Source organism: Salvia splendens, chromosome 14, assembly GCF_004379255.2.
Source record: "Salvia splendens isolate huo1 chromosome 14, SspV2, whole genome shotgun sequence".
NCBI classification, from domain to species: domain Eukaryota; kingdom Viridiplantae; phylum Streptophyta; class Magnoliopsida; order Lamiales; family Lamiaceae; genus Salvia; species Salvia splendens.
Genome location: NC_056045.1, coordinates 3,335,056 through 3,360,896, shown reverse-complemented (window position 1 = coordinate 3,360,896; position 25,841 = coordinate 3,335,056). Strand labels below are relative to the sequence as shown.

General features: G+C 36.0%; 4 protein-coding genes and 2 non-coding genes across 6 annotated transcripts; 3 read left to right on the top strand and 3 right to left on the bottom strand.

Moving 5' to 3' along the window:
- Positions 1 to 5,497: 5,497 nt before the first annotated feature.
- On the top strand, positions 5,498 to 8,159 carry LOC121763236 (flavin-containing monooxygenase FMO GS-OX5-like). Its single transcript, XM_042159192.1, has 7 exons — positions 5,498 to 6,110; positions 6,196 to 6,266; positions 6,377 to 6,526; positions 7,247 to 7,329; positions 7,411 to 7,546; positions 7,662 to 7,832; positions 7,911 to 8,159. Exons 1-7 carry the CDS (start codon positions 5,576 to 5,578, stop codon positions 8,052 to 8,054), a joined length of 1,290 nt encoding a protein of 429 aa, XP_042015126.1. The 5' UTR covers positions 5,498 to 5,575; the 3' UTR covers positions 8,055 to 8,159.
- A 317-nt stretch (positions 8,160 to 8,476) lies between these two features.
- On the bottom strand, positions 8,477 to 12,283 carry LOC121763498 (Golgi SNAP receptor complex member 1-2-like). Its single transcript, XM_042159516.1, has 6 exons — positions 11,953 to 12,283; positions 10,816 to 11,012; positions 9,629 to 9,718; positions 9,485 to 9,556; positions 8,814 to 8,943; positions 8,477 to 8,730 (listed from the first exon to the last, which is right to left on the bottom strand). The coding sequence occupies exons 1-6, from the start codon at positions 12,077 to 12,079 to the stop codon at positions 8,633 to 8,635; spliced, it is 714 nt and encodes a 237-aa protein (XP_042015450.1). The 5' UTR covers positions 12,080 to 12,283; the 3' UTR covers positions 8,477 to 8,632.
- A 118-nt stretch (positions 12,284 to 12,401) lies between these two features.
- On the top strand, positions 12,402 to 12,475 carry TRNAV-AAC. Its single transcript has one exon. It is a non-coding gene; the product is annotated as a tRNA-Val (tRNA).
- Positions 12,476 to 12,715: 240 nt separating this feature from the next.
- Positions 12,716 to 12,802, bottom strand: TRNAY-GUA. Its single transcript is given in 2 exon segments — positions 12,716 to 12,751; positions 12,766 to 12,802. It is a non-coding gene; the product is annotated as a tRNA-Tyr (tRNA).
- A 6,824-nt stretch (positions 12,803 to 19,626) lies between these two features.
- LOC121764794 (auxin-responsive protein SAUR36-like) lies at positions 19,627 to 20,457 on the top strand. The gene has a single exon (XM_042160817.1). The coding sequence runs from the start codon at positions 19,908 to 19,910 to the stop codon at positions 20,334 to 20,336; it is 429 nt and encodes a 142-aa protein (XP_042016751.1). The 5' UTR covers positions 19,627 to 19,907; the 3' UTR covers positions 20,337 to 20,457.
- Positions 20,458 to 22,028: 1,571 nt separating this feature from the next.
- On the bottom strand, positions 22,029 to 23,855 carry LOC121763771 (UDP-glucuronate 4-epimerase 3-like). The gene has a single exon (XM_042159851.1). It carries the CDS (start codon positions 23,437 to 23,439, stop codon positions 22,147 to 22,149), a length of 1,293 nt encoding a protein of 430 aa, XP_042015785.1. The 5' UTR covers positions 23,440 to 23,855; the 3' UTR covers positions 22,029 to 22,146.
- Positions 23,856 to 25,841: the final 1,986 nt, after the last annotated feature.

Sequence of the window (25,841 nt, the reverse complement as noted above, 5' to 3'; positions counted from 1 at the left end):
TTATTAAAAAAACTCAATATAGTAGGTTCTATTAATTAACAGTTACCAAACTTGTCTGCACGTTGTGGTCAAGAAAAGAACAAGTCACCAAATAGCCCACCAAGTTGAGTGTTGAAGTAACACATTCAAAATTTCAGATCAAGATCCTTAAAGCGTGCTTGTGCGTCATATCCTTAAATTAATCAAGATCTATTTAACCGTGTGTTTCTGTGTATCTTTAAATTACCAAAAGATAGCATGACAATATAATACTCCTATATTATCTATTTTGCAAGTCTCTTATAGGCACGCCCAACCACCATCACATTGATTTTCACAAGTTATTAGTACTACATTCGCGTGAAATAAAAAAAAAAGTCTTGATATTAAACAACACTTATTTTAGTACTCCCTCCGTCCCGGACTACTTGCACTTATTTCCTTTCTGGACGTCCCAAGTTATTTGCACTCTTTCCATTTTTAGTAAAAATTATCACCTACAGTCGCAATTGTTGACTTTGCTATACATTCATTCCTTAATCTCCGTGCCAAAAAGGAAATGTGCGAGTAGTTCGGGACAGAGGGAGTATAAAATTAATCAAATAAGAGAGACGAAGAGAAATAGATACTCGACTCTATTCTCATTTCTAGGGGCAGGAATTTGCTTATCCATGGTATCCAACCCAATTCTCATTCCTAGGGGTAGGAATTTGGGTATCCATGGTACCCAATCCAAAAATACTGGATACCCAAACCCAAAAATCATCTAAAGTTCATACCCGACCCGATATGATTTTCAGGTACTCGAATACTTGCCAGAACCCGACGAACTAGATATCCAAATACCCGATTCTTTACGTATGTTAATAACAAAAAAATTAAATGAAAAATGTATTAAATTTTCTATAAAGCTAAAATTCTCTTTATTCATTTGGAATATGCTAATTATTTCTTTTTATGAACTTAAAGATGCCAACTATATTTTTAAGGGAAGTCAGTGACTAAATGAGAGGTGACGAGAAAGAATATGTATAAGCGGCAACGCAATGGATATAGAGACTTGAAAAAAGAAAATGAGGGAATGTGAGTAGAATCACTTTGAAGGAGAGTAATAGGGTTGACTCATTTATAGATTTAGAAAAAGTTAACTGATGAGGCTCGTTTCATGCATGTGTTCTTTGATAAAAATGCACTCAATTCTGTGATACTAACGTGCAAATGTGAGCCAGGTGTGTGTGAAAGTCCGCCATATTCGAAGGATGAACTGATCAATTGGGCGGACAAGCGGATCAAGGAAAAGGAGGTGCTTTGCTACACAAACTGATCAAGTCAACAACCAAATGGAGCTAGCCAAAGTCCCGCATAGAAGATGAAGCTAAAAACCCCACCAAAAGCCAAGGGCAGGAAGGACAATTCGAGAGGACGGTACCCTAGGGATCAAATTCCTACGTCTCTCTATAAATAGAAAGCCAAGCGCGAGTAGGAGGGGGAATGCATTGACACAAAGACACACCCTTTAGAATTCAACTCTCTTCTAGGGCTGAAATGACAGCTCAATCTACTAAAAACACCCGATCTCCGCACGCACACACTTGGTTCTTAGTTTAGTTTAGTTTAGCAGCATGTTAGTGTTTGTTTTATCATTTCCGATCTTTTGGTTCTGTAATTCCGCTTCGAGAAGAGGCGATGAAATAATTTCCTGTTTTCTTTAGTTTGCTTTCGGTTTATGTTTGGTGCAACTCTCATGACCTTTGATCCAGTAATTCAGTGCCTTTCGGTTTATGTTTAGCAGTTCGATTTGATTTCTATGTTATTACGCATGATTCCTCTAATCTACTTTAGATTTCTTATTTGCTATGCATATCTTAGCTCAAATGTTTTGTTGCGGTTTGATCTGGTAAATCTGAGTCTTTGACTCATGTTTGTTTGATTGCAAGGGAGAATTATGAATGAAATGTTTGGGGATGTTTAGATCTGATAAATGAGTTTGAATTTGTGCATGATTATGGGTTAGTTTCTTATTTACGTTAGGTGTTCTGATGAGTTTGTTATTATAAATGTTCAGATCTGATTATGCTATGTATTTCATGTTGATTTTGTGAAGAAGATGAAGTTGTTGGGAAGGTTTTACTTTATCGTACGTTTTGCAGGAGACTGATAGTCGTCCACTTTATTCTGTTTGTCTATTTCAGGAAATTTTATGATGAGTTGATCAAGTAGATTTTAGTCCGTTTAGCGAATGGATCAGTGTAGTTAGTTTAGTCTTTCAAGTCAAGTGTCGCAACTTAACCCACCGTAGTGAAGCGTGGCAGCAGCCAATCCCAAACGTGTCTGCAACCAATGTTAAACACATCATCTCTGTGGGATCGATCCTTACTTCCCTATACTAATTAATAGTATTGCGAGTTAAGGTTTTGAAAGCGCTTTGAGCTCTCACTCAAGTTGGATCTAAGTCAAGTTGACCAGTCTGAATCTCCACTAGACTCACTCACCGACATTTCGCAGGTAGAAGGCGTACACCCGGCCAGCTGGATCAGTTTGACAGTTTGACTTGAGCAATCCAAAACGACAACAAAAAAAGAGCAAGAACAAGGCAGTTTTCATTAACCTAAGTAAATAACTTATTTTAGTCCCAACAACCCTAAATGCTAAACCTAATTAAAAAATATTCTGACAGTAAATCGGGTATTTAGGTAATACACAATAGCCAATTGGGTTATTTGATTCCCAATTTATCTTAAATATCATTATTCGATCTCATACCCAATCTCATTTTATTGGATATCGGGTATCCAATACCCCACGGATATCAAGTCGGGTAAAGATAAACTCAATACATGATATCCATATTCCCACCCCTACTTATTTATTAGAGAGAGAAACACCTATAAATAGATAGTAGAAAATAAATTTGATGGACGAATCAAAATGTAAAACATGACAGGTTTTTAGTTAACAAAAGTAATATAGTAACAAATAAGTTGATTATAGTAAATCAGATTTTTAGGGCTTGTTCAAGTTTTATGTTATACCCAGATATGGGTTCAATTCTGCCCCAATTCTGGTGTTCAAGTTCCATGTCTCTAATGTGTAGAGCCTTAGTTAGAATTCTAGGCCCGCACTGTTCCTCTATGATATGTGCATAAATCAATTCTTAGTCATTTGGTGGTAAATGGAGCTGCATTGAAGTCCACACCAAGAAATGAAAATGAATTGACAATTTTATCCCTCCCAAATTTGTTTCTCCCCAAATCAGACGTCTCAGTGTGGATATTTTGGTCACAATGATTTTTAGACCCCTATAAACATATTATATAAAATACAAAATTGATTACTTCGATAGCTGTATTTGCAACATTGAACACCTTGATATGAATGGCATATATGTGGACCCTACACGCCTAAAACCATCTAAATTTATTTGTTACTTTTTCATAGCAAAGAACTTGACTTTCATTATAATATAATTATTTTTTAAATCTTATGGTAGTGTAAGCTTTACGTAGGAGTATTATTTTTTGAGAATGTTCCTGATCATGTGTAGTGTGTACGATGTCCAAATTTCTTTTTTACTTTTAAACAACTCATTCCGTAGCCCAATACTAGTGTCCTAAATTATGCCGTCGATACAAAGTAGGCCTATTCCAGGCCCGAGTGAAGTAGGCCGAATTCTTGACGGCTAGTTTTTACTATTTTATGTAGGCCCGTACGGCTACGACGGTCCAATTTAAATTTGCTGTGGACCACGTATGATAATAATTTTTTTTTTATTTAATACCACGTATGATAATTTTATCTGCTATGTATTTCAACAATCTTTATTTTATATTGTAGTATCAAATAAAATACGGAACTCTACTCTGTGTTTCAAATTGACACCTTCCATTAAATCTCATCTAACACCGTTACTTCTCTTTTTTCTTTCATCTTATTCACTCTCATATTATATCCTAAAATGTTAAAAATTTGATACAGCATTATTTATATACAATGATAATTTATACAAAATTTCTTTATAATAATCATTGACACACAATTATTCCCAATTCCAACACGATATACAACTATAAATTACATGTTGTTCATCTGAAAATTTCTGATGATAGTCATCTATATCTAACTAAATACAACCAAGCTAAGCAACAAAATCATTGTGTCCCTATCTTCTTACGCTAAAAACCTTAATTTTCAAGGACACAAAAATCAAGACGCAATTACTTACGTTGGAAAATTTTAAAAATAACAATAATTATGACGCAAAAGAAAGCGTTCCTAAATGAAAGACAAATTAACTCAATCTTTTGCTTTTTTTAGAACGCTTTCAAAATAGCCTACAGTCTCCTCTCCAATATCGACTGACTTTATACAGTATGGGGCGTTCGGTTTGCAAGTTTGTATTCCGGATTAAATACGTACTGTTATTGGTTCATGAGATTCAATCTCACAACTCATCCTAGATGGATAATCATGGGATAATTAATCATAGCTAACTCCTTATGACTAAAATAATCTTTCAACTCAATCTTAGATTATATCTTAATATTATTTTATCTAGGAAACCGAATACCACCTTATAAGATAATAAGAAGTTAGCACAAAGATCTTAGTAAGGTGAAAAGATTGTACTCCCTTCCTCCCATTAGTATTAAGTCATATTCTTTATTTGACCTTCTAATTACTCCTTTCGTTCCTTCATAGTTGAGACAAAACTTTTCGGTACGGAGTTTTAAAAAAAAAGAATATTGAGTGTGCTAAATAAATAGATAAAAATGTGAGAGACGAAAAAAATAGAGAGATCGAAGTAAAAAATGAATAAAATAGAGAAAATAAAGTAAGAGCAAAAAAAATACTACTTCCTTGGGCGGCACGAGATTTTATGCAACTTTATTTTGTGTGTTGGGTGGAGAGAATAAAGTAACAGAGAGTGAATAAAGTAGAGACAAAAGTGTTTCTAATTTTAGTAATGGGTCATATTAGTTGTGACAAACCAAAAATGAAAGTGGATCATATTTATTGAGACAGTGGGTGTATATATGAAAATGACTCAACTATGAGAGAATTTTTTCAAAATAGAAAAATGACACAACTATAAGGGAACGGAGGGAGTACATTTGAGTCCTTTATCTTTTTGGCAAAATTCTACGAACTAAATTTCTATACTCTTTCATTATTCCACGGCTTATAATGTATATACTCGTAAATTTTAAGAATGGCGCCATAACGCCCGCAGGGGCGTAGCGCAGTTGGCAACGGAGGGGCAGATCTTACTACAATGAGCCTGGGTTCGACTTCTGGCAGCCAGTGGATTAGGGCCTCCCCCTTAACGGGTTACTGCGTACCCTGATTGAATCCTCTCACATGATATGAATGTGGGGGCCGCCAAGGCGACAGAATCTTTTTTTTTTTCTTGCCGCAAAGAACGGCGCCATAACTAAAAGATGCTCATGTATATCAAGATAATATTAATAAGTGCCATTTGCCACATAAAGATAATATTAATAATCGTAGCACATCGTTTTTGACGTTCCTTCATTTGACCAAACAAATTTTAAATTTGTATACTAAAACTTAGTATTTCCATCACAAAAATTCTTCAATGGGTTCCACCGATCTCCCCGCGCCACCACTAAACGTGGCCGTGATCGGCGCCGGCTTGGCGGGGCTGTTGGCGGCGCGGGCTCTAAAAATCGAAGGCCACCGCGTCGTAGTCCACGAGAAATCGGACCGACTCGGCGGCACATGGGCCTACGACCCGCGGGTCGAGTCCGACCCGCTGAGCCTCGACCCGGATAGGGAGATCGTGCACAGCAGCTTGTACCAATCGCTGCGCACCAATCTCCCCAGGCAGCTCATGGGCTTCTCGGACTATCCGTTTTCCACTGACGGAGACCTGAGAACCTTTCCGGGTCACCCAGAGGTGCTCCGCTTTATCAACGAGTTCGCCGCCGAGTTCCGACTCGTTGAGTTGATACGGTTCGAAACGGAAGTAGTCCGAGTTGAGCGAGTCGACTCGGGGAACGACCAATGGATCGTCGAGTCGAGGAACCGCGAAATGAGTTCGAACGAGTTGTTTGACGCCGTTGTGGTTTGCAACGGACATCATACTATACCAAAACTAGCTGATTTTCCAGGTAATAATTTGTCATTTTTTAAAAATTAATTAGCAAGGTGATTATTAATCGAATTAATTTTAACTAGCCTTTAATAATGTTATAGGAAGAGAAAAGTGGCCAGGTCAACAGATCCACAGTCATAATTATAGGGTACCCGACCCATTTGAAAATCGGGTAAGCAATTGGAATTTTCTTAGACATAATTTCTTAATTATTTTTCATATTCTAATTCAAAATGATACCTACTTAATTTGGTAGTAATATTGTTTTACTTTTATGAATAGGTTGTGGTTGTGATTGGCGACGGACCAAGCGCAGTTGATATATCACTTGAAATTGCTGACGTGGCGAAACAAGTATATCTCTCTTCAAGATCGCCCAAAGTAAAAGTGACAAAGTTGGATTGTAGAGATAATATATGGCAACATTCAAAGGTAATATAGGACTAATTATGTAATTACTCTTAACTTTTTTTTTTTAATATTTTGATTCTTGAATAAATTTTTAATTATCTCGTCCTTACTGTTTACCAATGTAAATGATAAATTGATAATGCTAAAATGATCAATATTTACCCATTCATTTAACTTGGAACTTAATCTCTCTTGGAACATGCAAAGACGATCTATTTTTTGGACCCTTTATCTTTACATTTTAATTTTAGAATCACTTATCATGTACTCCTTCTGTCCCATGTTATTTGTACTATTCTATTTTGGCTCGTCACAAACTACTTACACTATTTATAGTTTAAGTTAGAATTAATGTATTTAATTAATATGTTAGATTAAGTTAAGAGCTCATTTATTAAATGATGTCTCATTACACTTAAAATTCTAATTTAATTACACTAAAAAATCAATCGCAAATTTACGGCCTAAAATGAAAAATGCGAGTAACATAGGACGGAGGGAGTACCAAAAATCACCTTTTAATCCACACTAATTTGACATGCTATGACACCTTTATTGCTCAAAAGATATTTTTCTACCAAGTTTGTTCTTTATGGCCGGAGCGAGTAAACAATTTCAGCATGCTTTCTTGTGCTGGAATGAATTGTTACTCAAATAAATTTTCATTGTATTGTGACATATAACACTAGGTTTAGATAGAAGGTAAAGCAAAGAATCTCATGCCAAGATTAAAAAATGCAGATTGATCATGCAAATGAAAATGGAGAAGTTGTTTTCGAAGGTGGTGCTGTCGTTCATGCAGATATCATCCTCCACTGTACTGGGTAAAATTTTCAATTTGGGGTAAATTATACAAATGTGTACTCCTATTTTGCAAACATTAATTTTTCGTATAAAAATGCTAGGTTTATGTATAGTTTCCCATTCTTAAAGACGGAAGGCATCGTAACTGTGGAAGAAGGTCGTGTTGGCCCCCTTTACAAACATATTTTTCCTCCAAAGCTTGGCCCGAATCTTTCTTTTCTTGGAATCCCATATATGGTTAGTCCGATCCTTCCCATCTCTTTTTAATGATACAGTTGCTTGCCCCCACCCTCCAATAACCCTTGGATCTAAAAAGACACATGAACTATTTTGTCGTGAAAAACATGCGCAGACCGTTGTAACTCAAATGATAGAATTCCAAGCAAAGTGGGTGGCTCGTATTTTATCCGGCAAGGTTTGGCTTCCATCGGAGGAGGAGATGGAAACGGAGGTGCGACAACACTACCAACTCATGGAGGAGAAAGGGATACCGAAGCACTACACTCATGCACTCCAGTTTGAGGTAAATATTCACAACATTAAATAATATTTGAGAAATGAGAATACATATTAGATTGATATCACTATATTTCTTGAATAGTTGGACTACTTGGACTGGCTAGCTAATCAAGTGGGAGAAAGAGTCCATGAAACTACACACTTATTACTGAAAAGATACTTGAAATTCGTTATGGAAGGAGGCAACAAATGGAGGCATAGAGAATGGGAACCTAACTTGATGTAGTTCACTTTCTTGATTTGAATTCAACATGGTGAACATTGTAATTCATAAGCAACGGCCATAACCTGTCTTATTATGAGCTATTACTAAGAGGATGTTTTCTGGTAATTGAAATTATGAATGTAGTTTTGAGGAATATGGTGATGTCCAAATATGATGAAATATAGGTTGTGGAGCTCATAATCTCACCACATTCAGATCACTGAGAAACCAAATTCTACATATAAATCTAAAGTCTTTAATCCAAACACAACCTATGTGGAGGCAAAAATCTCAAAGAAATTAAGCCATTGATTTCACATGTTGTGTAACAAGGTGAAGACAATAAGGTTTTTACTAGAACTAACAATGTTAGGTTGAGGAAGAGGAACTTATAACATGCGAGGCATTTCGTATTGTATATTGAATGAGACTGCATCATCTGCTGTGTTAGTAATCAAAATGCGTTTCCTCCATTAATGTAATGCATTTGAATCATGGAAAAGAAACCATAAATTTTATACTACTAACTATACAAGCAACGGAGAACCAGTGGGGAAGTCCTATTCTCTCTCCCTCAAATTTTGACATTAAAAATTTGTTCACTTTGAGAGCCAGTAGATGATAAGAAAAAGCGTACACGCAGCAATGACGAGAGATAGGATGATCGTGTCTCTTGATCGCTTTTTCCTGATTGAACCTGTGAGGATCGGGTAACAATACAATTAAGAATTGGTTTTCAGGACAAAAGATATACAGACAAGTAACAATCGAGAAAATTACCTATTAGACCACGGATGACTGGAAATTTGTCTCCTAGCACCTTAACCTTTCCTTGAACATCTCCAAACAGGGCTCTTTGCGAGCCCAGGGCTGCCCTGGTCGATTGAGCTTGATTAATAACATCATCAATCTGCAGGGAGTTGGCAAATAATAAGATGAATCTAAGATGGAATATCTTGTACAAGCTGTATAGAATCTGAGCAGGTCATGGCTAATCTATGACATGAACACCAGCAAAATCAACAAAAAAAAACTAAAACTACTTTGATGAGGAGAATGATCCAACAGTGACCAATTCAACCAATACAGTTAGCTCAATACATACTTCATCTCTGGGGCAAAAATTACCAAAACATACTTGTAATAAAGAAAAGCTAAATCAACAGACTGTTGTGAGAATTTCTGACTTCTTGGTGTCAACTGTTAACTGTCAGTGTCGAGGAGTTCTATTCCAGTATCATATTTCAGACATTTGAAAATTGGACTAGTCATTATCACTACCGCAAGAATACCTATAGCTGGAGTTTGTGCAAATATTAATGGACAATTGATATAAACCACAAAGTAATTTCAACCTAATCCAATGATGCAACCAGCTTGCTGTATTACAGAGAAACATTTATCTGCAATTTGTACCAAGACAATACAATACTCAGCAGTTTAAGTCTTACATGAGATATGCTTCCATGTATAGCAGCTCTCTCCCTTAATAATTGCATTCTTGGAGAGACACTCCCAGACGCCTGCATAAATTCAATTTTAGTTCAAAGGGGAAGCAACAAATTGTTAATAACTTCAAAGTCAGATGGTCTGACCTTATATTCACTGATATCATCTCGAACAGAACTAAGAAGATCGGCATGTTCCTTCATTGAGTTAATATTTCCCTTGATTCGCCTAAATTCCTGCAGAAATATTTGAAGTCACTTAAGTTAGTATACTGGAGCAATATTGCAGCTAGACTAGATACGACATTTTTGTTCATTTGTCCAACTGAAGTTGCAGAACTTTGTGCTTTTTTTCTCGTTTAGAGATTGCATCTTAACCCTAGTGTGAGTTGTATTCCTATAAGGTAGGGCTCCCTGGAAACAAAAGTATCACACCAAGTGCATAATAGAGTAACATGGGCAAGTAATTTAAGGATGCACTCTACAGCCATAGAAAATTCATCAAATTGATCATATGTCACCATGTCATTTCATCAAACTGATAATATGAGGGATTTTCCACCATTGGGGAGCCCTAGTACTTAGAAACTACTACAACTTATATAAGGATGCAATCTACAGCCATAGAAAATGTTCGTGTAGCAATTCCAAGTACATCATAGTGTTAGGTGGACAGAAAGACAGATATATTAGCCCAAATAATAAAAGCAGAGCCACCTAGTTCAAACAAAGGCTTCTCAAGATGTTATATTAGCCCAAATAATAAAAGAAGCAGAGCCACCTAGTTCAAACAAAGGCTTCTCAAGATGTTTAAACTGTAAAGTTGGCAGAAAGCTTTGGCTTATACAGCATGCAATAGATTCTAAGCTGTAACATCGCAAATTATCAAGGAAGGGAAGTCAAGAAAAATAGCTAGGCAAATAGAAGTTTATTGCATGTGCAAGAAAATCCGAGAGCTGAACTTGGATGAAATCGTGCAACAAACTAATCAAAAAGGGAAAATATTTTAAAGAAGTGGAGCAACATAACTGGCAGCTTAGCTAATATTTTGACCCATTTACATAACAAACCATCATCTTTGAAATTTTATTTAACCCATTTAAGAGGTGACAAGATAAAGAGCTGCTATTCTAGCCAATAGTAGTTGCACAAGTAAAGCTTACTTATTTAAGAATTATGGATTTCAATGCTACATAAAATGATTGTAGTACCAAACTGTGAACAAGCAAAATCAACAAATTATTCCAACAGGCTAAAACCATGTCAATTATTACTGTTCTTCTAGTTACTATCATAGAGGAGTGTAAAAGAAAAGATCCTCAACAGCATATTACCTGTGTAAATTCGTGCAGTATGTCTCTGTGTCTAGCAAGCTTTTGAGTAACTGAAGTAGTAGCTGAAGCAGATGCAGCACATCGACTCATTGAGTCATTTATATCAAGTAGCTTCTCTAGCAATGACTGAATTTCCATTTCCATAGACTTCCATGACCTGCTGGATCCAAGAGTTGGCGAACCAGCATCCGCATTACCTGGAAACCCATTAAACCATAAGAACCGAAGGCTTTTCAGCCAATTTGTGATATGTATAGGGGGGGGGGGAATGCAATATTACCAATTTTTTGGATATACTCAAAGGGAAAAGATATTCAAAACAAAACATGGCTCCATTACTTTCCTAAATCCTAACCACATTCAACCATTCAGAAACAGACATTTGTGTCAAGATTTACTCAATATTATACCGTGAAAATACATGCGTCTGGCCAATATACTAATGATTAAAGCAATAGCGTATTTACATGTGCACAGGAAAAACTTGCGGATAGTAAGACAAGACTGGTTTCCTAAGATCCAGTAACTTCAAAAAAAAGGGAAAATCAATTACCTGCATTGCATACAAGAAGAAGCACACCAGACACCAATATGCATCAACAACAATATGCTCTAATACGACCGATTAAGCTCATGTGTAAACATTACTTCTCACACTATAATTTTTTGTTTAATCTAACTTCCTAATATCTCTCATCTAGCTAGAAGAGGGTCATTCTCCTCTTCCATCCTACATTACATAATTTCTCTGTCAATTAGTATACTATTTAGTTAAAATCTGTGTCACAAACTTTCAAGCAACCAAAAACACTTTAAAATCTCAAATTCCCAAATAACACCAAAAAACTGATGAAACTTCATGTTCGAATACTAATGAACAGATCCCTGTCAACAAGCATCCAACAGTCGAAAAAGTGAAACATAGATCGCAGATTTTCTTCTTTTCAATTTCAACAACCATAACTTAGATCGAGTGGTAAAATACATCCATTCATAGACTCAATTTCCGAAATGCAAGTAGAAAAAACAACCGTATCCTCTCATTACTATCAGCAATCGCGAAAACCACATCTTAAAACTATTTTCTGATTAATCAAAATTGCAGCATATCAGGCATGGATGAAGAGAGAGCTGTACCTCCATGACCATGAGAGAAGCGAGCTCCGAGCTTGGCATAAGAAGAGAGCTTGACGTCGATATCACCTTCGATCTTCCGAGCTTCTTTCCGGAGCTCCTCCCAACCCGATTCCTGCAACGCGTCCATATTCGGATCTAAATGGATCCGAGCAGCTCGCAAGAAGTGATCGGTCAGTACAGTTAGTGTGCGGGTCAGTAATCCGAATCGGATAATTGCTTCGTCCAGGAAACAGATTGTCTAATCCGATTGTGCTCTCCACTGCAGAATTGGGAGAGGAGAGGGCGTTGGGTTCTACACGTTTTTGCGTTTATTTTCTCACTCAATTTTTCGTTTCGCGGAAATATGAAATACATTATACTATTTGGGTATAGTTGTTTTGTACTCCTCAGTTCCAAAACTAAATCATCATTCCATTCAATAGATAATAATGAAGTATGTCAAGCAACTGGGTTTCGTGGTGTAGTTGGTTATCACGTCAGTCTAACACACTGAAGGTCTCCGGTTCGAACCCGGGCGAAGCCAAATTTTTTTGTTTGTTAGTGTACTTTTTGTTAAGCTAAATAAATAGGAGTATATTCAACTCATTTTGCTCGTCTTCCATAGTGCCATTGGAACTGAGTAACCAAAACAGATTATATATTTAAATTCATCTTACACTGTTTAATTGAAGTTGTAAAACAAGAACAGATAATAAAAGCTTGGTGTATGCGAATATGAAATATTCTAGCGCAATCATTAATTAAAATGTGAATATTAAAAATATCCGACCTGCCGGATTCGAACAATCGACCAAAGGATTTCAGCATATCACACTACAGTCCTCCGCTCTACCAACTGAGCTAAGGTCGGTTGTTATGAAAACTCTCAGGCTCCGTTTGATACACGGAATTGAAATTGAATTGGAATTGGAATTGGAATTGGAATTCAATGGAATTGAATTGGAAGAAATTGAATTCTAATTCAATTCCAAATCCTATGTTTGATAAAGTGAAGTAATTAATATGAAATTGAATTTGAATAATTTGTGCACACACGCACTATACACAAAATATATACTGACACACACTTCACACAAAATACACATACTATACACACACACTTCACGCACACCGCACACACTGCACACACTACACAAATTTCACACACTACACACATTCCACACACTTCACACACTACATAAATTTCACACATTTCACACACCACACAAATTTCACACATTTCCCGCACTACACATATTTCACACACTACACACATTTCACACACTACACACATTTCACACACTTCACACACTACACAAATTTCACATATTTCCAGCACTACACAAATTTCACACATTTCCAGCACTACACACACTACACAAATTTCACACATTTCCCGCACTACACACATTACACAAATTTCACACACTTTCACACTTTACACATATTTTACACATTTCAAGCATCCGTTTTTTTTATTTTTTAATCAGTTTTAGATTTTTTTTTCCCGATATGAATCACAAATTTGAAATTTTCTAAAAGTTTAAACTGAACCAAATTTGAAATTTTAGTTTGTGAATAGTGTGCATTTTGGGTATGGTGTGCATAATGTGTGTATTTTGTATAAAATTTGTGTCGTGTGTGTATTTTGTGTGTAAAGTGTGTGTAATGTGTGTAGTATGTAGCGTGTGTATAGTGTATGTAGCGTGTGTATTTTGTGTAGTGTATGTTAGTGTGAAATGTGTGAAATTTGTGTAGTGTGTGCAGTGTGTGAAATGTGTGTAGTGTGTGAAATGTGTGTAATGCGGGAAATGTGTTAAATTTGTGTAGTGTGTGAAATGTGTGAAATTTGTGCAGTATATGAAATGTGTATAGTGTGTGAAATGTGTGTAATGCGGGAAATGTGTGTAGTGTGTGAAATGTGTGTAATGCGCGAAATGTGTGAATTTGTGTAGTGTGAAGTGTGTGAAATATGTGTAGTGTGTGAAATGTGTGCGTAGTGTGAAGTGTGTGAAATATGTGTAGTGTGTGAATTGCATGTAGTGTGCGTAGTGTGTGAAACGTGTGAAATGTGTATGTGAAATGTGTGCAGTGTGTGAAATGTGTGTACTGGGTAGTGAAGCTATCTAATTTTATGACTATTTGTAATTTCAATTTTCTACTTTTGATATGAAATTCAAATCATGGAATTGTAAATTTGGAATTATAATTCAATTCCAATTCTATACATTTGTTATGCAATTTAGATTTTTTGTTTTGTTCGAAAAAAATAACTCTAGACATCCAAAAAAAAATACAATCAATTTTAAGTCAGAGCACTAACTATGTAGATCTCACTTTTAAGCAATACTAGTACATTCATATTTTTTTCTTTTTTTTTTCTTTACCCATTTCACATTCAAATTTATGTCGTCCTCCAACGAAGACGCCCCGAAAAATGGTTTCATTTTGGATCCATTCAAAATCAATCTCATGTTCATTCATAAAACTATTTTATTTATTTTAATTTTGCTCATTTATTTTTTCCAATTTTCTAGATTCCATTTTGTCGATTTCAATTATATAAAAAAATGAAATCCACAAACAAAACTATTTATTTAAAAATAACACACACAAAATATTTTTCTTTCTTCCACTCTATGGATTCCATTATTAAATGCAGGATAAATTCCGTTATTAATACTCCCAAATCCACCATTTTCAACTCTTTCTAAACTTCATTGTTCAATTGAATTCCTTATCTATAAACACTTAAAAAACGATGTGTAGATTTTTTTTGTTTCATGCCTTTTAAAAATTGTCAACTATAAATACGATTTAAATATTATTATAAGTCAACCATGTACATTATAGTACGGAAGCTCCAGATATTAAGGCCATCCACAATAGGAATAGCCCAGCAATAGCACAGCCATAGCCTAGCCACAAACTCCTCCTGCCACATCATCAACACTAAAAATCCTCCTGCCACATCATCAAAACAAACAAATAGCCCAGTCATAGCCTAGCCACATCACTCAAAATTATATAAAACAAATAATTAACAATCACACAAAATACAGAATTAAATTTACGACACAGATACGAGAAAATTCAATAATATTATTAAAATTTAAAAAGTACATTAATTAAAAAAAATTACATAATTTTAAAAATACATTAATTAAAAAAAAGTACATTAATTAAAAAAAGTACATTAATTAAAAAAAATTACATAATACAGATATCGATGCTCCAAAGTGCACTTTTGAATAGGTGTGTGGCCGGGTCTGCCAGCCGCATCGTGCCTGAAGCGGAAATACTGATATCGATGCTCCAAAGCGTTAACAATACGCATAAACAAGGCCCTGCTCATCCTAAAACGGCGCCTGAAATGGTTGGCGTTGAACCGCGGCTCCTGTGCGAAGTAGTCTTCGTATAGGCGCTGATGTGCAGCTACGTGATCACGATCAATCACTTCTCGGTGGTGGACCACTGGGCGAGGTCGAGGTACCGCCGGCTGCAAGGCCCTCTGCATCCATCGATCAATCTCACGGTTCGTATAGGCCTCTAGCGCTTCGTTCATTATACGATCGTACTCCCCAGCATCCCCACCACTACCACCACTACTACCACCGGCGTTACTCATTTCTCGGTGTTGATCTTATACAGAAATTAAGATAGAGAGAGTGCTCGTTAAAACAAGTGGTGCGAATGAAAATGACGTGCAAACCGCGTATATATAGTGTTTCGAAAAAGAAAAAAAATTCCGCTCGGCGGTGCGCTAGGAGATCCGGGCGCTGCAATAGCGCCGAGCGGATCGCCCAGCGCACCGCCTAGCACCGCGAAACCGCCGAGCGCTCGGCGGTTTTTAATTCCGAAATCCGCTGGGCGGTTGCAATGGACCGCCTAGCGCCGGCGCTCGGCTAGGCGGTGCGCTAGGCGCCATTGCGGATGGCCTAATTGTACCCCATGCGCACCAAGATAGTATTAAATATTATTATAAGCCAACAATTAATAATCAAAACTAAATTATTTAACACGACAACTACTTTTACCAGTATTATTTTAAGAAGACTTGAAAGGGAAATATCCATAACAAAATGACACCATTGAATATTCAGCCGGGTCACTTATCATTTTCTTTATAAAAATAATGCATTTCTCAATCATGAAAACTTTATGATATTACAGTTATAATATGCATCTCTAGTGAGTTGGTTTTACAATGCTAAAAGTTTGTATTAACGAAATCTGACAAAAATTTGTTCGCCATCTCACTGATATTTTCAGGAATAATAGTAGTAGTAATTATTTTCAAATCATGTCGCAATTTTTTTTCCATTTTTTAAAAATTTGTGTCGAACTAAGATAAAATATTTATTTATTGACGGGCTGAGTAGTTACATTGTGGACTAGATGCCATAGAGCAAAGTAATTAATTTTAACCAGTGTTTTAAAAACCGGACCGGCAAGCGAACCGGTGTCATTACTGGTTCACTGGTTCAACCGGTTCACTGGTCGAACCATTGGTTGAACCGGAATACTATATATATATATATATATATATAGGGAGATGATCAAAATAAGTATGTGTTTAAATCCAGAAATGCAGACCAAATCTTGGCCCTAGGATTAGATGATCTAATGGTCAATAATTAACCAAAAACACGGAAGGTCATAATTAAGCAATTTTAGGTCATATTATAATATTTGAGTTTAATGTCATGCTAAGATCGTTTTAGGTCATGCTTTGTTAGCATGACCTAAAAATTACCTAATTATGACCTAAAAGTGACCTAATTATGATATTGTTCTGCGTTTCTGTATTTAAATCTAGTTTTGCATAGATCAAAACCCTATATATATATATATATATATATATATAGGATTGTGATCAAGATAGAACCATTCTTTAACGTAGAACCATTCTTAAACGTAGAACAAATGCCAAACGGAGGTCGTTAGATCTTTTAATCCAATGCTGTTGATTTGCACAACAACTTCCCATTACAACCAAAACTATTATTAATGGGTGAATGCAGATAAGTGAAAAAATAAAACATGCATGGACTCTTCTTCGTTTCATTCATTCTTCCATCAACATGTGAGTTTTATCACTTGTTGAGTCCGGAATGTCGTGAAAACATAGTCTAATATGTATGATTTTTAATCTTGACCGTCATTTTTTCCTTATCCAATGAATAAAATATGTAGAGTTCTAGGTTCTACACTTAAGAATGGTTCTATCTTTAACGCAACCCTATATATATATATATATTTATTTATTTATTTAGTAGTAAATAATAAAATTTAATTAAATGTTTTATCAATAAATATTAGAGTATTATACATTTAATAGTATTATTATAGAAAACAAGTATTGTACTATTATATTAGAATATTTAATGACGTTAAGTTTAAATAGAATAATAAATTATAATACACAATATTAAAAACCAGTATTAAACTCTATGTATAATTATAAACTCCTATATTATAAAACATTAGTGATTGTAAAAGTATAATTAAAATATAAGAAATATATTATAATTAACAATTTCTTTAAAGAATATATAAAATTAAAATGAATTATCTTAAAAGAATATAAAATTAAAAAGAACATATTTTTAGTGAATGATAGAATTTTATTAATTTTTTATCAACAAATATAATTAAATATATAAATTATACTAGTAGTAAGTTATTGTAAATAAAAAATTTAATATTTATGTATAAAAATAAATAAGTTTATAGTATTATTTTCAAAAAGTAATGCCGCAAAATAATATTATACACAAAGATATATGAATAAACATAAATTAAAAACATATATTTAGTAAATACTCCTATTATATAATCAAATAGTAGTAAATTTTTAATATAATTAATCACATATTATTAATATACATATATACGTATTAAACACGAATTATTAGTTTATATAGATAAAATATTCCGTGTTTAACATATGAAAATAATTTATGTTCATATTACTACTAAAAAGTCCTTGTGGTGTAGTGGTAGAATTGTTGGTAAGTTCACCGGGAGGTCTTGAGTTCGACCCCTATCAAGGCCAAAATTTTAGAATAAAATTTTGAAAAGTATTTGAACCGGTTTCCGGTTCCCCGCCAGACCGGTCCGGCCGGCCGGTTTCGGCGGTTCATGGCGGTTCAACATGTCACTGGTTTTATAGTGCTAACCGGATCGGACCACCTACCGGTTCGCGGTTGAACCGGTCGAACCGGCCGGTCCGGTCCGGTTTTTAAAACATTGATTTTAACGGTACAATTCCAACACCCCAAAATTGACCATATCATCAAATTTGACATGAAAATGATTATTTTAGGGGAATGTTTGAGACTTAATAGTGACAGGTCAGTAATATGAATGGGTATAATTAAAATAAAGGCGAATATTCCAACCACGAGCTGTGTTCCTAATGAGTTCTGATGTGGAAGCATTATCCCTACAATGTAAATATGTCAAATTAGTTATAAGTACAACTCATGCACGGATTATATAGCTAATAAGAGCACTCATAATGGGTAAGCCTTTTTACTATTTCCACGTTACCATTTTACCACATAGCTTTATCTCTTGCAATAAAAGTGTATATCTCAATCTACTTCTCATTCATTTCCACTTTATCATTATCTGTATATTTCATTTTCAAAAAAAAAATATAAAAAACCAGTAGTATATAATAAGAATAAAAGGATAAATGTAAATAATAGGATATGAGGGTATATATAATGTCAAAAATAATTTTTTTTAAATAAAATTAATTGATCAGCCCTACCCCGAAATGGGGGAGGGGGGATCAAAGGCTATATGTCATGGGGGGGAGAGGGAGACAAAGAGAGAGGGAGCCAATCGCCAGCCCCTCATCCACAATGGGAGCCGATGGGGGATCGACCATGGGCTTGGGTGATCGGACCCCATTGTGAGTGCTCTAACACAAGCTCTGAATATTTTAACTAGATTCTTGTTTTCTCGCTCTTTTTTTTGCCTGATGATGGTAGATACTACTCCCTCCTTTCCCCATTAATTGGTACCGTGTGATTTGACACGAGTTTTAAGAAATATAGTAGAAAGTGAGTGAAAAAGTTAGTGAAATGCATGTCCTACTTTTATATATTAATTTTATAATAAAATGTGAGTGAGATGAGTTGGTGAAATGTGAAGTCCATTACCAAAAATTGTAAAAAGTAATATGTTAATTAATTGAAAACGGACGAAAAAGGAAATTAGTGTCAATTAATAGGGGGAGCGGGAGGAAGTAATAAATTTTTTTGGCAAATAATTAAATAATTTTGAATCTAATATAAATTTGATATAATAAATATTAAACATGTACTGATGATATACGAACTAAAGAACGCAGTTGAAGAATTTTTAAAAAATACGTAGTAAAGTTATTTCAATCCGTACATTAAAAAATATTCTCATGTTATCATTTTAGTCGTTTAATCAAAATTAATTCTATATAAAAGTGTAAAGCTTATCCATGAAAAACACTATACTAAGTAGACGATTTCACTTCTAAGTTCTAAGTAACATTAGTGTTACTTTCTTTACCAATCCCGGATTCAATCATTCACCAAATGACCTAATTTCAATCCGTTCAAAATATTAATCTTATTTTCATTTATAAAAATATTTTACTTATTTTTATCCGTCTATCTTATTTTATCTGCTTATCTCTTTATTTCCCCCACTTATATCTGTCTACTTACCTCCTTATTTCATTATTAAAAAGAATATTATCCTCAAAAATAACACACCACTTTATCGATTCCGTTATTAAATGCAGGATACATTCCGTTATTAAACGGAGTACTACTATTTGTACATAAATAGCAGCTCACCTCCGTACGGAATCTCAAACAGCTCCTCCAATTTTGCATGACTCTTTCCCCCAATTCCACCCTTTTCAACCCTTTCTCAACTTTCATCGATCAATTCAATTCCATCTCCATAAACACTGAGGAAACATGGCAGGCTTCTCGATGAGACGCCGCGTCGCGTCAATTTTCCGGCGGAGAGCATCACGGCCGCACCGCCGCCGGCGCCTCTGCGGGCTGATCGGGTGGGGGGCGCGAAAGCTCGGGTGGAGAGCGAAGGCAGCGCGATACGGGCGGGTGGAGAGGGATCCGATGCTGGAGAAGGCCTCGGCGGTTCCGAAGGGGCAGATGGCGGTGTACGTGGGGCAGAGCGACGGCGAGTTCGAGAGGATTCTGGTGCCGGTGGTGTATTTCAACCACCCGTTGTTTGGGGATTTGTTGAAGGAGTCCGAAAACGAGTTCGGGTTCAATCAGCCGGGCGGGATAACCATACCCTGTCGGATCTCGGAGTTTGAGCGTGTTCAGACCCGGATTAAGTCGGGTCACCCTACCCGGATGTGGAAGACTCTCAAATTTTGAATTTGATGATTGATGTCTGACTGACTATACAGATTTGTAATTAGCTTACCTATCTTTATTTGAAACATGCTTTTCCCCATTTCTTACTCTTGGTATGTTACCCAATACATCGGTACGTAAATGATGGGATCATTTATCTTAAAAATAAGTTGTTTTGTGTCAATTTCCTTTTTTTAATAGGATGTCGATTCAAATTACTAAAGACAAGCAGAAAATTATTAATCTCTACTTAATTTAGCATGTTTGACTGACCAAATATCGATAACTAGGTTAGATAGACAATGTAGCATTAGATAGACATGTTACTGATAGTGACACTGACACATTAATCATTCTTGATGAGGTTTTCGGACAGGGATCCTCTGCTGTGCAATATTGCATAGTAGCCCCTGTTGTTATAAATATAGCAATAAAATAATATTAATTTTATTGATTTAAATTGAGGTTTTGATATTGCATCTGCTGGCATTCTTCCCTATGATCAGATGACATGAAATTCTATGTATCCAACAACGAGATTTTCAAAGGAGGAGATTCTATGGACTCAGCTCAGTTTACATCTTCTCTTTCAAATTTTTTGAGTTACAAAAGCTCAAGCCAAAAAGAAGACTGAGCATCTAAGTGGCTATACAAAAGTGGGTCATGTTAGATATAGTAACAAAAAAACAACGAAATCAACATATAAACAAAAACAATGCATATAGGACATATAGGAGGGTGTCCTTATCTGCTGTAGTGCAGATTATAGCTCTTACATTCCTTAGCGCAAGATCGGCGAGAAAAGTGTGGATATCAATGTTCTATATCATCTCATGGTCGATCTGAAATATTGGAAACAAAATTGCCTTCTAAGGATTTGTGCCAAGTTGGGAACTAGAAAAGAAAAAGACTTATTTGCCGTAGATTAGAAGCTTGTGCCCCGTTACTGGTAGAGCTTTTCGTTTTTACTTTAAAAAGGTGTCGTATAAATTGCCTGCTTGATATCAAGAAAACTGGGACAAAAATTATCAGACTAGCTATGCAGAACTGGGAAGCACAAGCACTAGACCAAAATAGCACAAGATGGTTATAGTTCAATTTATACTTTCAAGGAAGGCCAAAAAAAAGCATACCAACATATCACAAGTAGCATGAAGATGACCACAAACCTAATCTGCATATGCAATTGAAATGGAGCTTTTTAGATGATGCACAGTTAAGTTATGTTTTCCCTTTCTCAATCTATAACTGCAAAGACCATGATAATTGAAGTAAACTGTGACTAAGAGTTATGGCAGCTATAGTATTAGTAGCAAAATTCAACACATCCCTTCTCATAACATGACAACTTCATATAAATCCACCCCTACCCATATCTGCATATGAAATCAAATAAACAAGAAACAGTAGCCCAATTCCAGATAGGTTCACGAACAACTTCCCTACTTGTAGCTTCTCAGAAGAAAAGAAAGATCGATTGTCAGACTTGGCCACCCTGCTCTCCAAATTGTAGCTGCAAGAGTATATAAAATGCAGAACAAAGCAAAGCAATGCTATAACGCTGTACTGAACTTGATTAAACCGAATAATGTGGACTTGATTTGATTTGTGCTTTGATGCAGGTCAAAACACCAAGGAACAAAGCCCAACAACCAAAAGAGCTTTTTAGTCATTGGATCATGGATATTATCTTTATATGAGACTATCAAGATATGTGATAAAAGATAATAGGAGGGAGTGAACAAAACAGTTCAGAAAACAATCATATGAATCAAAATGAACAAGAATAGAACGACCCAACCGCACAATTCATGAAAAAAAAGAAACTGTATCAATGTGAGCTCTTCTTGCCATCTACATAGTAACTAAGATACCATTGAACAAATTTCTTCAATCCAGTTCGCAGATCCGTGGTGGGCTTATAGCCAAGCTCCGTCTCAGCCAAGCTTATGTTAGCATGTGTAAACGGCACATCACCATTCCTTGGCAACTTCATGACCAACCTCTTTGCCTTCACCTTAAGCAACTTCTCCAAAATGCTCACAAGATCCCCCACAGGCACAGGAGACGTGTTCCCCAAATTATAAACGCGCAATTGAGCTTTCCCCTTCTTCTTGCCACCACTGCCAGTACTCTTCTCTGCGGTATCCAGAGCAGCTAAACAGCCCTTCACTATATCCTCAATGTAGGTGAAATCCCTGGCCACAGTGCCATGATTAGGCGCCTCAAAGATCGGAATAGACTTCCCTTTCAAGATATCCTTTGTAAAGAAGAAGTAAGCCATGTCTGGCCTGCCCCAAGGTCCATAAACCGTGAAAAACCTCAACGCTGTCAGCGAAAGCCCATATATGTGGTTATACGTGTGTGCAATCTCCTCACCGGCCTTCTTAGTAGCTGCATACAAACTAGCAGGCTGATCAGTCCTATCCCTCTCGGAAAAGGGCACCTTCGTGTTCAGTCCATACACGGAACTACTCGATGCCCAAACTAGCGCAGGCTGAGGATTCGCATTCTTGCAAAACTCGAGCATACTAACAAGGCCAGCAATGTTGCTGTGCACATACGAGTTAGGATTCTTCATAGCAAAACGCACGCCAGCCTGCGCTGCCAGATGCATAACATGAGTGAAAGGCACGATATCGAACAGCTTAGCTAACAATGCACCATCATTGATATCCCCCTCCACAATGTACACCCCACTTCGCTCCAGCATCGCCTGCCTCGCCCTCTTGAGCGAAGGATCATAGTAGCTATTGAAATTATCGAGCCCCAAAACGCCATCGCCTCGCCTCTTAAGGGCGGCGGAGACGTGAGTGCCTACAAAACCAGCAGCCCCTGTGACCAACACAGACATACCATTTTTTGACCTAGGTTTAGCAGATTGCCTAACCCTTTTCTCGAAACTAGGGCCTGCATATGAGCTAGTAAGGGACCTTCTAGAACGATCTGAGGGGGCTGGGTTTGATGAAGACGGTGATCTATAAAAGAATACGAACATCATTCCAAGAAATACTAAAGACCAAAAAGCGAGCTTAGCTATTGAAGATTGCAGCCGCAGTCGATTGTAAGGAGGCTTCTCCATCTTGAATTTCCCAGGGGTTGATGGGCTCTCATTGTGCTTCATCTGTGACACTCTCCACTGAAAATTTCTTCAATATTTTGAGAAATCCCCTCACTTCGGAATTCACCACTTCTTTTGCCGCTCTAGTCTACAGAATTCCCCCAAATAAATTAACCGGGGGCGATCAAAATTCGATCTTTTGCTTCGTCCCCCCACTGTCTGCGTTTTTCCGATGAATGTGGTGGCAAAGATTTGGGGGAAAAGAAGAATCACTAGGGTTTCTATAAATTAGGAGCAATAAAGTTTTAGTGATGTGGAATCAGATTTGTTGAAGAGATATGGGTACTCTTCGAAGATCTTTTCTGGCGTTGTTAAATGAAGAAAAGAAATTTTGGATTTTTATAGAGAGGAAGATATTTGAGTGTGTTGAAAGATAAGAATACTGGGATTTGCAGAAGGGAGAATTGATTTGGTTTGAGATTCAGTGTTTAGTTAGAGTGGACTAATAATTTAATTAATGCGTTTTGTTACACTTAATTAGAGATGTCCAAGGTTTTCGGTTCCGGCAGTTAACTTTGGAACCGGAACCGTGACTTTCTTCTTGAACCGGAACCGCCATATTTTGAATCGCGGGCCAGTTTCGGTTCCAAATTTTACGAACCGAAACCGTGCCGGAACCGCCGGTTTCGGACGGTTCCAAACCGGAACCGTGAAAAACCGTCGGAAAACCGTGAAATCTAGCCGGAACCGCGAAAAACCGCTAGAAACTGGCGGTTCGGAACTGTGAAAAACTGTAAAAAAAATCGCTGGAAAACCGACAGTTCCGAACCAAAACCGTAACCGTCGGTTTTGGAACCGGAACCGTGAAACACCCTCGCGGTTCGGTTCCCGTCCGACAATTTCCGAAACCGGAACCGTGGGCATCTCTAGACTTAATTAATCATGATTAGTAAAGTTAATGCATTTTGGACTATGGTATCTATCCCATTCAATGAATCCTTAATTGATGTTTCTTTCAAATGAAAAAAACTTCTAATTAGGGTTTTGCTGTTTTACATATATCAAATTGAGGTTTTGTTACTTTTAAAACAATAACTACGATTTGATTATATGCATGAATAAGTGTATTTGTTTAATATTCAAATATACGGTATAGATTTAATCGGATGCTTAATATTGGAAATCTCAAATTGTGAATGGGAGATTTTTTATGTAAATAAGTATAAGGTTCCAATACTTGTAAAGTCAGATGAGAGTGAGAGATTTGTGGGGAATGGAAATTTTGACGGCCTCTCATTATCATTAAAACATTCTTTAGTCAATATATTGCATATTTTAATAGTTTCATATTACAAGGGCAAGTCAAAGTGACTAAATTAGTTTTAACAAAATGGCACCTATTTTATTTGATTTAAATAAGTACATTTTTACTAATCGTAACTCAGTTGGAATCCAAAAATCACATACAATAAGAAAGTAATGTTTGTTAAATTAAATTCAAACCAATAATGGCATGTTCCAATAGAAATGTATCTACAATTAACTGTTTTGACTAACAATTCGGCTAAGCAACTAAATAATTAGTATTATCACTACATGTTGGTCGGTATTAAATTGTGGTAGAATCATAATTAGCAATTTAGCATATGACAGCATGAGAAAGGTGACCGGCTCCTTTCTAAATTTATGCGTAATTGCCAAGTGATAAACTCAAATTAACTAAATGCGACCATTTCCTAATATTGACTTTCAAAAATTGGTCCTACTCCTACATTATTTTTGCAATACTATGCTTTATTTTATTTTATTTTGCTATTTATAATTTGACCGGTGCCAACATAAATTTAGGCACTGAATTAGACCTAATTTAAATATAAATTGAATCCCCTTCCATATAGGAGTACTATGCATTTATATCATCATAACTGACACTGAACAAATAAATAAACTGGAAAAACATTCAAATTTTCGCTTGAGTCAGCTTCAATACAAGACTGTTATTTTGTTCATCTTTAAAGCATTAGGGGCTTTTAGGCATTTTCATGATGTAAAACATTACCATGTCAATATATAATGACTAATGAGTTAGCCATTGCTGGCAATTTTTGCACAAATTAGAATGGTTTAGAAATGCTAGAATCAATACTAATGCTGTGCCACTTATTCCAACTTTGAAAGTGATGTTTCCATTTCCGTTGAGAGCCTTCAACGGTTTTATTAATGTTTATGTCTATTAATAATTTACTATGGAACATTCGATGACGCAAAGGTACTTCCATTTTGCAATATCACTGATCCAAATAGAGTGAATAGACCTTTAAATTTATATGATTAAGACTAAAAAATCATAACCTCATTGGAATTTGATTCATCATTGACCGGGTGTAACACCAATCTTATCCTTTGTTTATAGTTAGCATTCCTATAGCTCTAACGTTTCCTGTGGTGATCTTTGCATCGCTCAC